Source organism: Cebus imitator, unplaced genomic scaffold (genome assembly GCF_001604975.1).
Source record: "Cebus imitator isolate Cc_AM_T3 unplaced genomic scaffold, Cebus_imitator-1.0 Scaffold145, whole genome shotgun sequence".
NCBI classification, from domain to species: domain Eukaryota; kingdom Metazoa; phylum Chordata; class Mammalia; order Primates; family Cebidae; genus Cebus; species Cebus imitator.
In genome coordinates, this window is record NW_016107460.1 from 3522812 (window position 1) to 3538189 (window position 15378).

At 66.3% G+C, this 15378-nt stretch overlaps 1 protein-coding gene across 4 annotated transcripts; it reads right to left on the minus strand.

Moving 5' to 3' along the window:
* Positions 1 to 436: 436 nt before the first annotated feature.
* Positions 437 to 15070, minus strand: ACAP3 (ArfGAP with coiled-coil, ankyrin repeat and PH domains 3). Of its 4 annotated transcripts, none has more exons than XM_017542552.2 (24): positions 14914 to 15070; positions 11229 to 11286; positions 10388 to 10507; positions 10150 to 10203; positions 9242 to 9300; positions 7640 to 7823; positions 7287 to 7331; positions 7103 to 7198; positions 6957 to 7031; positions 6481 to 6492; positions 5721 to 5833; positions 5586 to 5637; positions 5240 to 5340; positions 5041 to 5152; positions 4516 to 4724; positions 4356 to 4425; positions 4161 to 4255; positions 3883 to 4085; positions 3622 to 3729; positions 2882 to 2980; positions 2564 to 2790; positions 2253 to 2362; positions 1914 to 2024; positions 437 to 1730 (listed from the first exon to the last, which is right to left on the minus strand). In XM_017542552.2, the coding sequence occupies exons 1-24, from the start codon at positions 14958 to 14960 to the stop codon at positions 1583 to 1585; spliced, it is 2508 nt and encodes an 835-aa protein (XP_017398041.1). In that variant the 5' UTR covers positions 14961 to 15070; the 3' UTR covers positions 437 to 1582. The 4 variants fall into 4 exon arrangements, 3 of the variants coding, with proteins under 3 accessions (XP_017398041.1, XP_017398043.1, XP_017398042.1); XM_017542554.2 differs by lacking the exon at positions 14914 to 15070 and adding an exon at positions 12683 to 13070; XR_001829277.2 differs by lacking the exon at positions 2882 to 2980 and having other exon boundaries at positions 3883 to 4081.
* Positions 15071 to 15378: the final 308 nt, after the last annotated feature.

Genomic DNA, 15378 nt, shown 5'->3' on the forward strand with positions numbered 1-15378 from the left:
CAGGCTGGAGTGCAATGGCGTGATCTCGGCTCACCGCAACCTCCGCCTCCTGGGTTCAGGCAATTCTCCTGCCTCAGCCTCCTGAGTAGCTGGGATTACAGGCTCGCGCCACCATGCCCAGCTGATTTTTTGTATTTTTAGTAGAGACGGGGTTTCACCATGTTGACCAGGATGGTCTCAATCTCTTGACCTCGTGATCGACCCGCCTCGGCCTCCCACAGTGCTGGGATTACAGGCGGGAGCCACCACATCTGGCCAGGAGCCAGATTTTGTCAAAAAAGCGCTCAGGCCCCCATCAGACCCCTTGCGGCCTGTGGGAGTGTGACTTGCATCCCTTCGGGTGAAGGGTCAGCCAGCTCAGGACCGCCCCTCAGGGAGGGCAGGGCACGCAGACCCTCCCTGGAGACAGAGCAGAGCGAGGCACGGAAGCCAAGGAGCAGGCAGTGGGCAAAGCGGTTTATTCACAGCGAGGTGGGGGAGACCCGTCAGCAGGGGCCCGGGGCAGGAGGGAGGGCCAGGCTCACGCAGGGAGGGGCAAGAGTCAATTCTGTTCTTCAGGGTCACAGGCAGCAGGCAAGGGAGTTGGGGGTCCAGGCCCAGCACCCACTGTGCCCTCATGGAGCCTCCCCGGGACAGCATTGCATAGTGACCAGCCAACCGGCCTTAGCCTGACATGGGCAGAGTGGGGGAAGCTCTGCCTCCCTGCCGGGCATCTTCGGGGAAGGGATGCATGAAGGCATTGGCGACCCCTGCAAAATAAGCTGAGGGACTCCTGGACCCAAGGGTGAGGCTGGCCAGGGGCAGGGCTGGGGTTGAGGCGTCCTCAAGAGTCCACAGAGAAAAGACGCAAGACAGACAAGGTCTGTAGAAAACCCCCTCGATGCGCTACAAAGAACGTAAGATTCTGGGTGGAAAGTGGCAAAGTGGCTTTATGCACAGGCTCTGGGTGAGTACCGAGAGAAGGAGCCTCCAAAGGAGGCAGGGACGTGCTGGGGCAGTCTGGCACGGGGACCTTCATGGCCAGCCACGTGGCCTTGGGACGCCCGCGTCCAGCCAGGGCTGAGGACCCAGGCCAGAGCCCCTCCGCCCAGCACCTGTGATGCCAGCCTGAATGCTGGGGTCACTAAGTGAGGTACTCGTTGGTTCCCTGGATGGGCCACCCCTTCTGACCTAGGAAGGGCTCTGGGGTGTGCAGGAGGGACCCAGCTAGCAGGTCAGTGTTCTGGGTAGCAGTGGGGCGCTAAGTGACAGGCCCTGAGGACAGGGGACACAGGTGACACGGGTCTCAACAGTGGCTTGTGACATGAGCAACCCAGGCCTCTGAAAAGGTGTGACCTGAAGACAGAGGTTCCCCAGGTGGGGTCAGGGGCACCCGACAATGCAGCACCCCCAGGGAATCGTGAAGCTCCAAGAGACTCAGTGCTGGGTGGGGCTTCGCGCTCCTCCTGGGAGAGCGGGGCCCGAAGCACCCCGGCACTGGGTCTGCGGGGCATTGGCCCGCAGGTCACCGGCAGGGCCGCGGCCAGGTGGGCGCCGGGGGCTTCGGGCCGGGCGGGGCGGCAACTGCCCGGCCTGCCCGGTCCTAGCTCTCCTCCAGGTGGAGGCTGATGAACTCCTGGATGCACCTGCGGAACTGGAGCTCCGTGGGGCTGCTTCCCGCCAGAGCGCCCGGGGGGCCCGGGACAGCCTCGGCCTCGCGCATTTCCTCGGCCATGCGAGCCAGACGGAGCCTGCGGGGAGGCGCAGCGTGAGGCGGCTCCGGAAGCCGGCCCCGCCCACAGGCCCCGCCCCGGAAGCCGGCCCCGCCCACAGGCCCCGCCCCCGGAAGCCCGCCCCGCCCCACAGGCCCCGCCCCCGGAAGCCCGCCCCGCCCCACCCCGGAGGCCCCGCCCCGAGGACCCGGCCGCGCTCACAGCGTCACGATGTCGGCATTGGCCGCCTGCACCGCGATGGCCAACGGGTCACGCTGCTCTTGGTCCAGTGCGTGCTGGTCCGCGCCCCGCTTCAGGAACAGGCAGACCTGGCTGAGGGGCCAGGGCAGAGGAGCGTGTCGGGGCTTAAGCGGAGAGGGCGAGGCGTGTTCGGTCGAGGGGCGTGCCCGGGGACGGGGCGTGTGTGTTCGTGGGGCGAGGCGCATGCGCTCACGGTCGCGGCTTGAGCGGGGAGGGCGGGGTGTGCCCGGCGGGGCGGGCCGGGCCGGGGGCGGGGCGGGGCGGGGCGGGGCGGGGCGGGGCGGGGGCGGCGCGCCTCACCCCGTGCGGCCCAGCAGCGTGGCGTGGTGCAGGGGGGCCCGGCCCCGGCTGTCTCTTTGGTTCACGTCCGCTCCGTTTTGCAGCAGGAACTCACAGACAATCAAGGAGCCCTGGGGAGCCGAAGCGACTCAGACGGAGCCGTGATACCGGCCTCTCGCAGCGCCTCTGCACCCCGACCCCAGCCTTGGGCGCCCCAGCCGGGACCGAACCTGGTCCCCACGGCGGACAGGCGGCCCTCGTGTGGGAGCCACAGAAGATGCAAACGCGAGTGTGCACCTGTGTCCTACGCGCAGCGCCCGTGCCATGCTCACCCCTAGCACGGCCTGCACCAGCGGTGTCTTGCCCTCGTCCTCCGCGTCCGCCCAGTTGACCTCGGCCCCGTGGGCCAGCGCCGCTGCCAGTGCGGGAAGGTCGCGAGCGCGCGCCGCACGGTGTGCCAGGAGCCCCGGGTGCAGCTCGCGCACATCCGCCAGGCCCCAGGCCTCGGCCTCAGCGTCCCCGTCCGCCTCGCCGCTGGACTCCTCTGACTCCACGCCCTCTGTGGGGAGGGGGCGGTCAGGGAAGGCGACCTCCCTGGGGTTGCCCAGGGGCTAGGCAGGGTCCTCAGCCGAGGGCAAGGCGCCACCCACCCTCCTCAGTGACGCTGTCCACCACGGAACCCGCGCCGAAAGCCAGGACATCCGAGCTGCCATCTGAGCTGCCCCCAAGGCCACTGTCGCTGCTCAGACCTGTAGGTCCGCAGGGAAGGGAGTCCTGAGTGAGGGAGGCTCGACTCCACCCAGAACCCTGCAGCAAGGCTGGAACCCCACTCCCCCTCCAGGAGTCACCCCTAGGGACAAGACCAGCTCCCACCCGGGACTGGGGAGGAGCCAGCTGCAGGCTAGGAGCAAAGAAAAAAAAACCAAGTAACAGCTCAAAGGCACCAGGGGTAGCTCCCAAAGCCCAGGCCCAGTGGGAAGCCCGCCCCTCCTGCTCGCCACGCAGGAGGTCTCACTGGAGCTCACCTGGCATCCTCTGCAGTGGGCCCCCAGCCCTGTCTGTGGCTGGCCCAGGCTGAAAGGTCTCCACCCAACTGCCGGGCAGCATGGCCTCAGAAGAGCCCCAGGCTGAGGGCCAGCCAGCAGACACTCTGCTGCCCAGCACCCCGGGGCCACCCGCTCCATGTACACAACTGGGCACACACAGCCCACACGCACATTTGCACAGCTCACCCCCAACAGGGCCTCAGCCTCCAGCTCTGTCGCCAGGAGGCCCCCACCCATCCAGATGCTGCTCCATTCCCCAGCAAGGGCTGTCCATGCCTGGGTGCCCTCCAGGCCAGCCTCCCTGGCCCTGCCCTGCCACCTGGCTGGGCCCACCCCACACTTACTGCGAGGGCCAGCCCCCGCGGCCCCTGCATCGAAGTAGGAGAAGAGGGAGTCCAGCTCGTCAGGGCAGAAGAGGGAGTCCCGGCGGAACCTGTGCTCCAGGGTGCCCACTGCAGGGGCAGCCATGTGCTCAGAGTGGGGGAAGGGCCCAGAGTGGGGCCAGGAACCCCAGCTGACCCCCAGAGTCCCTGCCCAGCACCTCGACGGAGTCCATCCCCCACCGAAGCAAGCCCCTCCCAGCCCTGCAGGGCACAGCTTCCCACCTGAGGACAGAGCAGCCACACAGGGCAGGGCGGGCTCAAGCCGGACCTTGCGGCGGGCAGCGGGGACGCGGGGAGAGCTATGGGGCCGCAGGCACTTCTGCGCCCTCCAGCGTCTTGGGGCCTCCCGGGCTTGCGCCACAGGTGCCTTCCGCAGAAATTTCTTTTCCACGTATTTGTCCTTGATCCAGGCCTCCTTGTCCTGCCTGGACCAGGGGTGAGTATGAGGCTTTGCCCCCAGGCTGGGGCTCCCCGATGATCTGGACTGCACCCCACCTCACCGGGGGCTGCTGGCGCTGGGCTTCCTGCTGCCTGTGCCCTCAAACTGGGCCTCGTAGATCTGGTTCACAGTGCTGTTTCCAAGCTCACACATCAGCTGGTGGGAGACGGGTGAGCAGGCATCAGCGCAGACCTGCGGATCCCAGCTCCCGTCCCCACAAAGGGGATCCCATGGCCTTCAGGAGTCCCACGCCCACCTTTAGCAGCTCTGGCTCCCACGAGTCCAGCGTCAGGGACCGGACCTTGGAGCAGTGGACACCCAGGCTCCTGGAGGGCAGAAGCAGGGACCAGTCAGGGCGAGGCAAGGCCTCCAGCCCCGCCCACCCCCCAGTCCCAGCCCAGCCCTCAGGGGCCCACCTGTGGATGCCTGAGCATTCGATGCAGAGCAGCACGCCCAGGTTGATGGAAGCCCAGCGGGGGTCCGGCTGGCCACAGTCACCACACTGGCTGTTGCCGGCCACATTCTGTACACGCTGCAGCACACTCTCGCCCTTCACGCTGCGCTCCCGAGGGTCGGTGGCGGAGTCGATGCTGCTCGTGGACGGGGATGCTGTGCGGTCCAGCCTCTGAGGGATGGGGTGGGGCTGCTCGGTCCCACAGGGGCCAGCGTGGTTCCCCCAGCAGCTCCCCTCCTCCCCAGCCAGAAGTGCCAGCGCAAGCCAGGGCCCTCCCTCCCCCCCTGGAGCACACACCTCCACAAGCACGTGCACACCCTCCCGTGGGCAGAGACTGCGCACACACACATGCACACCCACACTGCACAGGCAGCACACCGCCCGCAGGAGCCATCCGCGGTGGCAGGCATGTGCACGGGCATGGGGCGGGGCCGTCCGTGGTGGCATGCAGGTGGATGGGCATGAGGCGGGGTGCCGAGGGCCACACCTCGCTGTAGCAGCTGTCGGGGCTCTCTCGGTAGGCAGAGGCGATGCTGGCCTGCACGGCCTGCACCCAGGCCTGCCTCAGCTTCTCAGAGTCGGCCTGCAGCATGCAGCTCCTGCAGGTTGGTGGGGGGAGCAGGCGTCAGCTCCAATGGGCAGGCGCTCCCCCCGCAGACCCCTCCCCCCGGGCTGGGCCTCCTCACTTGGTGGGTGACACCACCTCGAAGCAGAACCTGCGTTCCGTGTCCTCGCAGGGCTTCACAGAGCACAGGCGGAGGTCATCCACGACCACGGTCAGCGCGTCCTGTGGGAGCACTGCTTTGGCCCCTGCCCTCAGCCCCCACCCCAGCCCAGCCCGCCCCCTTCCTGCTTTGCCTTAGAGACTGGAGGCCGAGCGCCCGAGCCCCAAGCCCCATCTCCAGCTCTGCTCCCTGACCGTCCGGCCTCTGACGTCCACTAGTGCTCCAGCCCCATGCCAACCCCAATTGACCAGTCTGCCCTGTGGCCCAGGTGGGGCGTCCAGCCATCAGGCCCAGGCCCAGAGTGTACCTTGAGCTTCTTCTGGTAGACCAGCTGGCTGTTCTGAATGGAGAACCAGCGCCTAGGTGGGTGGGGGGACTCAGGGAGTCAGGCAGAGCCACCCCAGGGCCGCTGTGACCCCTGCCCCCCAGGAAGGCCCCTCACCGGTTCCAGGTCTTGAAAGCGTTACTGGCCCTCTTGAAGAGGTAGCCCTCCATCACCACCCCACTGGGCGCATCCACGTCAAATTCCACTTTTGACTCATCGTAGGAGAAGTCCTGGGGGATGGAGCCCACCCCCTGAGCACTCCCCTGTGGGATCTTGCTACCCTCTAGGCTTCCTTGGAGCATAGGCGGGGGTGGGGTCCTTGTCTGAGGCTGCCACAAGGCCTTGGGCCACACACTCAGGCAGGAGACCTCAGTTCACCAAAGCCACTTCCTGCCCTCAGCCAGGAAACCCATGGGCAGACCCCTTGTCTTCACAGCTGGGGGCCCGAAAGTGCCTGCCCCACCCCAGCCCTGCAGGGACAAGCAGGCTGTGATCAGGAAGGAAGCTGCCCCCCGCCCTCTGCATCCTAAGTGCCCCATTCATGTGGCCAGCTGGGCAGACAGAGCCCCATTCAGGAGGCTTGGGAGCCACTGAGGGCCCTGTGTGTCCTGCCGTCTGGCAGGCCAGGGCAGTGGAGGGGAGGCGAGGCCACCTGCTCCCCAGGCCGCGTGGGGCGGGAAGGGACAGCTGCACGGGGGATGCGGGGATCTGGCCAGAGCCAGCCCCTCTCACAGCGCAGGCAACTGGGAGAGCAATTAGGCCGGCAGGAGGTGTCCTTGGTGCTGAAGGGCCCCCGGGGCAGGGGAGGGAAAGGCACCGCCTCATCTGGTTTCTGCCGCCCGAGGCCACACCCCGCCCAGGCCCAGTGCTCACTCACCTGCAGCAGTGTCTGAAGGGCCGGAGCAGGAGGAGGTGGGGAGAGAGCCAGTGAGTGACAGCTGCCCCCAACTCCTGGCGACTGGCGGACCCGTCCCCAACTCCCGAGGGGCTTTTAACCCAAAATAGCCATTCCTGCCTGCAGCCAACCTCTGCCCTGGGTGGTGGCAGGGGCTGCCGTCCGGCAGGCAAGCAAAGGTCCCACAAGGGGCCGGTGACTGGGGCCAAAGAGGTGACCACGGCCTCAAAGGAAGGAGATGCGGGTCCCAGTGGCAGTCCAGCAGAGACCCCACCCACACATGCCCCTCCACTGCACACATCAAAGGGCAGCAGCCTCTGTGCCGTAGAGAGGGTATGGGCAGGGCAGGTGAGAGACAGGCTGGGAGGACAAGGCGGGAGTGTGTGCTTGGGCGTGGGGTGAGGATGCAGGGGCCTCCCGGGCACCCGGAGCGCTGGGAGCCGGCTGCGCGGCCTCACCCGCTGCTGGATCGCGGCGTGCTTCCGTTCCATCTCACGCTTTTCCACCGCAGAGTCAATCACCAGCTGGTCCAGCTGTTGGGGGCCGCGTTAGGGAAGGCCACGGAGGCCACGGAGGCCCCGCCCCCGCCCCCCAAAAGGCTCACCTCGGCTGCCAGCTTCTTCATGTAGGGGTCCAGCTGGTGCAGGAGGCTGTGGCCCTGCTGGAAGAAGCTGGACTGGGCGTGCATGAAGGACAGCATCTGCGGGGGCAGCACAGGTGAGGCCCGAGCACACCCGCTCCAGCCCCGCCCAGCAGCCTGTGCTCATGGGCAGCCCCCACGCACTCACAGAGTCCAGGATCTCAAACTTCTTCTTGGCCTGCAGGACGTTGATCTGCCAGAGGGGGAGCCCACAGGTGAACCCCCCCGAGGCTGAGGCAGCCCCAGCCCTGCACTTCGCTATAGAGTCCACCTGAGCTGCTTGTGGTTCCCTGAGACCCCCAGGTCGTCCTCAGCTCCCAGCCCTGGGCCAGCCTCATCCTCCCGTGGTCCTGGAGTCCTTCCCCATGTCCGGAGGTCCCACCCATGGGCAAAGCAGGAACGTTGCTCCTGCTCAAATCCTCCCGTCCCGCTGTGCAAGGTCTCTGAGGCCTCCCTTCGCCATAGCTGGTCCCTACCCGCCGCCCCATTTCCGGGGCTGACCTGGAGCACGTAGTCCAGGGCCAGGTGTCGGAAGCACTTCCTGGTGAGAGTGAGGGCCCCGGTGGCTTCCTCCACCTCGTGGGGCCGGTGCCTCGGGGCCTGGGCGTTCCTCACCAGGGACAGCTCCAGGTCCTCCCGAACCTTGTCAAACTGCTTCTTGGTCTCCTTGAACTTCCGCACGTCCCTGGAGGCCAAGTGCCAGGTGGGGTCAGAGGTCAAGGAGGGGCACCTGCTAGATTCTGCAGTCGCCCATGTTGGTTGTTTTTTTTTTTTTTTTGGGGGGGGGGATGGAGGTTCGCTGTGTTGCCCAGGCTGGAGTGCAATGGCCCAAATCTCAGCTCACCACAACCTCCACCTCCTGGGTTCAAGCAATCCTCCTGCCTTGGCCTCCCAAGTAGCTGGGATTACAGGCACGTGCCACCACGTCTGGCTAATTTTGTATTTTTAGTAGAAACCAGGTTTCTCCATGTTGGTCAGGCTGGTCTCGAACTCCTGACCTCAGGTAATGCACCAGCCTTGGCCTCCTAAAGTGCTAGGATTACAGGTGTGAGCCACTGCTGTGCCCCACCTGTTTTTTTTTTTAATTAATTAGTTTTTTTAAATTGCATTTTAGGTTTCGGGGTACATGTGAAAAACGTGTTAGACTGGTGCATAGGTACATACATGGCAGTGTGGTTTGCTGCCTTCCTCCCCATCACCTATATCTGGCATTTCTCCTCATGTTATTCCTCCCCACCTCCCCACGCCCCCGCTGTTCCTCCCCCCTACCTGTTATTTTGAGACAGAGTCTCTCTGTCGCCCAGGCTGAAGTGCAGTGGCACAATCATGGCTCACTGCAGCCTCTACCTCCCAAGCTCAAGCAGTCCTCCCACCTCAGCCTCCCAAGTAGCTGAGGCTACAAGTGTGTGCCACCATGCGTGGCTAATTTTTGGTTCTTGGTGTTTTCTTTTTCAGACGGAGTCTCTCTGTCACCCAGGCTGGAGCGCAGTGGCACAGTCATGGCTCACTGCTGCCTCTGCCTTCTGGGCTCAAGTGATCCTCCCACCTCAGCCTCCTGAGGAGCTGGAACCACAAGCATGCACCACCAAGCTCAGCTAATATTTTTTATGTTTTGTAGAGATGGGGGCTCATTACGTTACCCAGGTTGGTCTCAAACTCCTGGCATACTCTGGCCTTGGCCTCCCAAATGCTGGGATTACAAGTGTGAGCCACAATGCCCAGCCCCATTCTCCTCCACTCCGGGCCCTTTCTCTGCTCCTGGGCACAGCCTCCCTTCCTCACCTACTGCCCCCCGCATCTGCTCCACGCCTCCCCACCTCACCCTCAGGATCAGTCCAGCCCAGACACCAGCCACGCCCGGACTCCAGACCCGCAAACCCAGCGTGGACTGGACATCTCCACTGTGCAGGGCATGGAACCCCCGTGCTCCACCCGGCTGTCTACCTCTGAGCCTTCTGCCTCTCGGAATCTCAGCGCAGCCTGGAGGCCTGGGGCCAGGGTGCTCCCGTTCCAGCCCAGACCTCTCTCCCCTCCAAGGGAGGGAGCGTGGCCTCAGTGTTCTTCCCCAGCCCTGGGGGCCCTGAGGGCCTGGGAGCCACTCACTCTTTGACAAAGTTGTGGAGCTGCTGCCGCACGGACCTCTGGGCCTGGTCAAACAGGATCTAGGGGCAGAGGAGGGCAGAGATCCTTGGGGTCGGTCCCCAAAGGGCCCCAGAGAAAAGGTCCCTTCCTCACCAGCAGAGGGCACTGCCCCCAGGCCCAGACATGGGTGGGTCCCACCTGGCAGAGCCGGCCTCAGGGGGTCAGGGGAGCAGCCCCCAGGCCTGAGTTAGCAGCCAGTGGCAGCTGTGGCCCTGCCTCTCTGCCCCACCTGGCCCCTCATGTGGCCCACACAGCTCGGGCACTCAGGGCACAGCCTGAGCCCCACTGCCTCCTGGTTCTGGGCGGCTGCCCAGGGTGCCCATCCCTGCAGCAGGGAGCACTGGTCAGAGCCGGGAGCATCCGGGGCTGGGCCTGGGGAACCAGATCCTGGGCTCCAAATCAGAGCCCCACATAGAGGAGGGCTGCGCATGACCAGGAAGGAGCAAAGGGGCAGCAGAGCCCTCCTGCTGGGTTTACCTCGGGACCTCCCCTGTGGGGTAGGGCCCCTGTTCAGTCTGTGGCTCAGACTCCCAAGCTTTGGCCCCACATCTCACAGCCTGTCCTGTGTCCATCCACGCCAGTGCTGGCGTCACCCAGACTCAAATGGCAGCCAGGCCAGCCTGGGACAAGAGCCCTGCCCAGTTGGGGGAACCCTGGAAAAACCACCCCCACTCCAGAGTCAAGTGTAGCCCTTGCCTGGGACACGGCAGAGCCCCGGGGCTGTTCCCCACCCCACACTGACACGAAAACCTAGGACACCCCCCCCCAGACTGGAGGAGCAGAAGTGAGGCCTCCCAGTGAGCACATGCAGCTGGGTTCCAGGCTAGGAGGGCCGCAGGTGGCCAGGAGGCCAGGCAGGCCAGGCTCACCATGTGGTAGTTCACCACCTCCTGCAGGCTGTCACCAAATCTCTGCAGACATTCCTGGAGGAGCAGATGGGGGCCTGCGCTGAGATGGCAGTTCTGGCCCAGGCCGCCCAACCACGCCCTCCAAGCCCCCGACGGCACAGACACCCGCCTGCTCCCAGGCCTGGGCGCCCTCAAGGGGCTGCTTTACTCGGGCTCTCCCCTACCCCGCCTTGAGGTCAGAGGTCAGCCAGCCCCTCACCGAGATGACAGTGTCGCCCCGGCACTGCTGGGACAGCTCCCGGACGCCGCTCACGAACAGCCTGCTGGTGCTGACGTAGGCCTTGCCGGCCTCCACCATGCTGCTGCACAGCTTCACCAGCTGCGGGCCAGCAGGGCATGGTGAGTACGGTGGGCACTGGCGCCTACGCCTGCCACCACACAGGGCCAGACACACAGGCAGGGAGAGCTCCCAAGGCGGCTCCACTCGGGCTGTCAGCACCCAGGACTCAGTGCGCGCAGCCCAGCTCCCCGCTGCTGCTCAGGCTTCTCACACTTGGGCCTGCCTGGGGCTGGGAGGCCGGTCTGGGAGGAGGGGGTGGGGCCGCCAGGGCCTCACTCAGCTGGAAGGGACCAGGAGCCAAGCAAAGGACCCAGAGCCAGCAGGACCAGCCTGCATGGGGCTCAGGGGCGAGGCTCCTCACGCCCAGCTCCACAGCCTGGTGCTCTCCCCTTTCTCCACCCCAGCCCCAGCCCAGAGACACCAAGACTGGGCCCACACAGCAGCTGTCCCCACATCCCCAGCCCAGCAGCCAGCAGAAGGGACAGGCGGTCACCGTGGGTCAGGGACTCACCACGACCCAGCCCCTCCTGGCTGGGATGAGACTCAGGGTCAGCCACGGATGTGCGTGTGGCGTGTGCACCCTGGAAAACACGTGCTAAGACACACGGGCCAGGTCCTGGAGCACCAGAGTGTGCTCCACATATGCGAGGTGTGGCTTAATAAGACCCACAGGGCCAGTCCTGCCCTGCGGCCATCCCAAGTCTGGCTGGGCGTGGGGCGCAGAGCAGTCCTGGACACATGAGCTCCAGGCCCCCCTCACCTTGTCCAGTTTGGCCTCAATCTCCACCACGTCCGTCTCCACCTCGTCGATGGTGGCCCTGAGAAGAACAGGGCTGGCTGGGGTCACCTGCAGCCTGGGCCCCTCGGAGCCAGGCTTGGCTTCACCCCCCTTAGACCTCTGTGAGGGGCTCCGCCACGGGAAGGTGCTTTCAGGAAACGGGCTGGGAGATGCAGGTGCCTGCCTGCTTCCCGGGGCAGGACTGGGATGCCCATCCAGCGCACTTCCCCCACCCCAGGCAGGAAGAGGCGAGATGGGCTGTGACTTGCACTGCTGTGCCCTTGGGGCAGAAGATTGGACCAGCCTCAACCAGGACTGCCAGCTAGGAGTCCCTCAGGGATAGTGCCCACCAGGGGCTGTGCCAGCCTTGCTGGCCCCTCCTCTAGGAGCTCAGAGTTGACCCTGGACCCATCTGGACCCCCCAACCCTGCGGCACCTGCCCCTCACCCCTCAGCACTCCTGCAGCCCACCCAGGCCTGGTGCCCATGCACCGTAGGACGGGGCAGGGGCGGCAGGGTGGCTGCTCTTGGTCCTGGCAGCGCCAGATGGCCTCAGACCAGATGAAAAAAGACACCGCTGGCTCCCCCAACCTCACAACTGCAAAGCGGTGCAGTCCAGAAAGAGGGGTGGGCCATCCTCCTCATAGCCACTCCCACCAGAACAGCCTGACAGTGGGGCTGCCTGGAGAGAGAAGAGTTAAGTCATGACATCACCAGAGACGCCTCCGCGGGAGAATCCCCGGAAGATGGGAGGCAGACGGATCGGCACGTGACCACCCCCCTCCGGGAGCAGGAAACAGGGAAACAGGGCCAGGATCCCCGCAGCCACGCACGCAACACAATCAGCTCAGCTGGCCAGCTGGGCCAGCCGGCCTCCTGGGGATTGGGCATCACAGGGCCCGGGCTGGGGCCAGGACGGGGTGCAGGACTCCAGGGTCAGGTCTCGGGCAGGGGTCGGGCAGCAGAAGCCATCGGGGCCCACGGTGCTTCATCCTTGCTGCCAAGTGTCCCAGGCCTGTGGGGAGGGGCCTTCAGGTTGCATGCCGCGTGTCCTCAATTAGGATCTGGGGCCTCGGGCGCCAGGCTGCCCAGTCAGGGACCTTGGAGGGTCCCAACCACCCAGCAGGACACCAGGTCCTCTCTGAGCAGCCCTCACCTGTTCCCGAGGGGCTAAAAGGACTCTGAATCCCAAAGCAGGAGGGAATGCAGGGAGGCTAGCTGTGGTATCTGCTGACCACCAGGGCCCAGCCTGCAGCCCCTGGAGCCCCACCTCTGCCTCAGCTTCTCCCCTCCCCTGGAGGATCCCAGAACCCAGAAGAGACCATCGCCCGGAAGAATGCGGCAGAGAGCCACGCCCCAGGATTTGCAGCCACCCCTGAGCAGGGCCGGATGCAGGGACAGCTGCACCCAAAGCTGCTGCCCTTGGGCCAGGGGCACCTGTGTCCCTGGAGAGCTGGAAAGGCGGAGCTGCACCCCGGAGCTCGCAGTCATGCTCATGGGGACAGGGTGGTCGTTGGCAGAAGCCCTGAGGGCTGTACCCACTGCTGGAAGTCCCTGAGCTCTCCCATCCTCAGCCCTGGGCACCTGGGCCTCCTCTACTGTGCTCAGCCCAGGCTTCCTCAGCAGCTTGGAGGATGGGGAGGAGGGTGAAGCTGCCCCCACCTCCAAAGTTGTGACTCAGCTCCTGACGCCCCACCCAGGGGAGGGGCACGCTGAACAGAGGCCAGGCGGTTCCCCTAGGCAGGCTCCCCGGCCCCCCACCCACTGTATCCGGGCTGCCACTAGGCCCTCCCCAAACCAGGAGGGTGCAGACAGGGTCCCGCTTTCCAGGACGGGGGTGACCAGGCTCCACATTACTGACCACGTCCTCTCGCCCACCCTGCCCAGCCTCCCAGCCCCGTGGAAGGCCAGGAAGCTCAAGTTACACCCTCAGGGCCCCCTGAGAATGGGCATTCAGGAGACCCCCAGGTCAGCCTCCGGGAACCCCTCAAACCCCAGTTAAATCACAGCCTAACCCCAAAACTCACTGGGCCAGGCTTCTGCGGCCCAAGACCAGCGTCCAGTCCAGTCCATGCCCGGCGGGGGTGAGGCAGTTTCCCATGGCAGCCCACCCGCAAACGCCTGGCCAGCCACCCCGCAGTACGGACCGCAGCCCCATAGGCCCCACAACCAGCTCCTGTAACCTGCTCTACAGAAGCCCATCAGAGGGGAGTGAGTTCCAGCACCCCACCTGACCGGGCAGAGCAGCACAGCCCCTCTGTGTGGGGGAGAAGATCGTTAGGCTTTTGAGAGAGGAAGCAGGGAGAAGGTGGGTGCTTCAGCCCCCAGCAGGCAGGCCATCCCACGCCTCCCCACAGCAGCCTGGGTCCTCAATGCAGGATCGTGGGGTGCCTGAGTTGTTCAACCCCTTTTCCCGGTCAGCAATGGAAAATGGGAGAGCAGAGGGCAGCCCCAGTTCCTCGGCCCAGGGCCAGGGACCACTCTTCTGGCTGCCTCAAGCCTCCCACTGCAAGGATCCTGAGGCCTCCTGGGGAGGGCTCCAGGGATGCTGAGGCTCCCCATGCCTCCACACACAGGCTGACTTGCCAGCAGGTCCCAAGAAACCCAGCGCGCGTGGGCGCGCGCGCGCGCGCACACACACACACACACACGCGCGCGCACACACGACCAAGCACGCATGTGCAAACATGTTCATGCACAAACATGCCTGCACAGTAGCACCACACATACAAGTGTGTCGAAGGAGTGCACACACACCGACGCACACCCAGTGGTGGCACACGCGTGTAGAGGCTGACGTGTGTCTGTTGGTGACGTGGCTAACAGTGCGTGAACCCACACAGGAGTGGCACGTGCACACGCCTGCGTGCATCCATCGGTAGGCTACATGCAGGCACCACGCACAGCCCAGGGGCACGGCTCACCCCCACGTGCTGTGCAAGGCCTGGCGGCCCGACGGAGGCGCACAGAGGGGCAGAGCTCACGAGGGCGCGCCCCGCACAAACATGTGCAGCGGTGGGGGCCGCACGCAGGTGCGCCCTTGAGGATGGACAGAGGCTTCTTTGCCAAATGTCCACCAAGCGAGGCTGAGCCACCCTTGTGCACACGCCTGTGAACGCCTGGTTCCCGCAGGTGTGTCCACCTGCACGCCAGGAACGACGGAAAACACTCGCACTCGGGGTGGACGCAGCCCCTGCCCCCCACCGACCCTTCCCCGCTCTCCTCGGCCCCTCCCCTCCAGGCCCCGGGGCCATTCAAACGCTGCAGGCTTCCACGCAGCCTGCCCAGGCCTTAAACGCGGCTCCGGCTGCCTGTCCTCCCCGCGCTGCTCTGGACACCAGATCGAAGCACAGACCAGGGGCCGACGCCCCCACGGACCCAGACGACCCCGGCCAGAGCGGGACCGCAGGGCCCGGGAGGGCTCAGGCCGCGGAGGTGCAGACACAAAGCGGGGCGGACGGCCCCGGGGTGGCCGCACAGGGGCGCCTTTTGTTCCGGCCCCCGGAGCACGGCGGGGCGGGGCCGCCGCTTTGTCCGAGGCCGGTCCTCCAGCCCCTCCCCGGCGGCCGCGGCCCGGCCCGACCTGACCTCCCCAGCCCGCCGCCGGGCACAAAGGCGGCAGCGACGCCCCCGGCCCGCGCCCACCCCGGCGGACCCCGGCGGCGCACCTGAAGCGCGGGGAGTCCTTGACGCACTCCTCGAACTCCACGGTCATGGCTGCGGCGGCCGCGGCGCTCACTGGCACGAGGACCGCGGCGCCGAGCGGCAGCCGCGCCGGCCCGGCCCGCTCGTCCCGCCCGCGCCGCCTCGGCGCCCGCCCGCCCGGGAATGAGGCCGCCGCGCCGCGCCCCGCCCCGCCTGTCACCGCCGGGGAGCGTCGCCAACGTCCGCCGCCCGCGCGCGCCGCCCGCTGTCACCGCCGGGGAGCGTCGCCAAAGTCCGCCGCCCGCGCGCGCCGCCCGACGTCACCGCCGGGCAGCGTCGCCAAACGCCCCTAGCAGCGTCCACAGACCACCCGGGTCCGCAAGTGAGGCGGGGACCGCAGCGGTCGACTTCGGGGAGGGTCGGCCGGGCCGTGGGGCGCGGGGAGGGCGCGGACCCCGCCCGCTCCAGCCATCCTGGCCGTTGCGCAA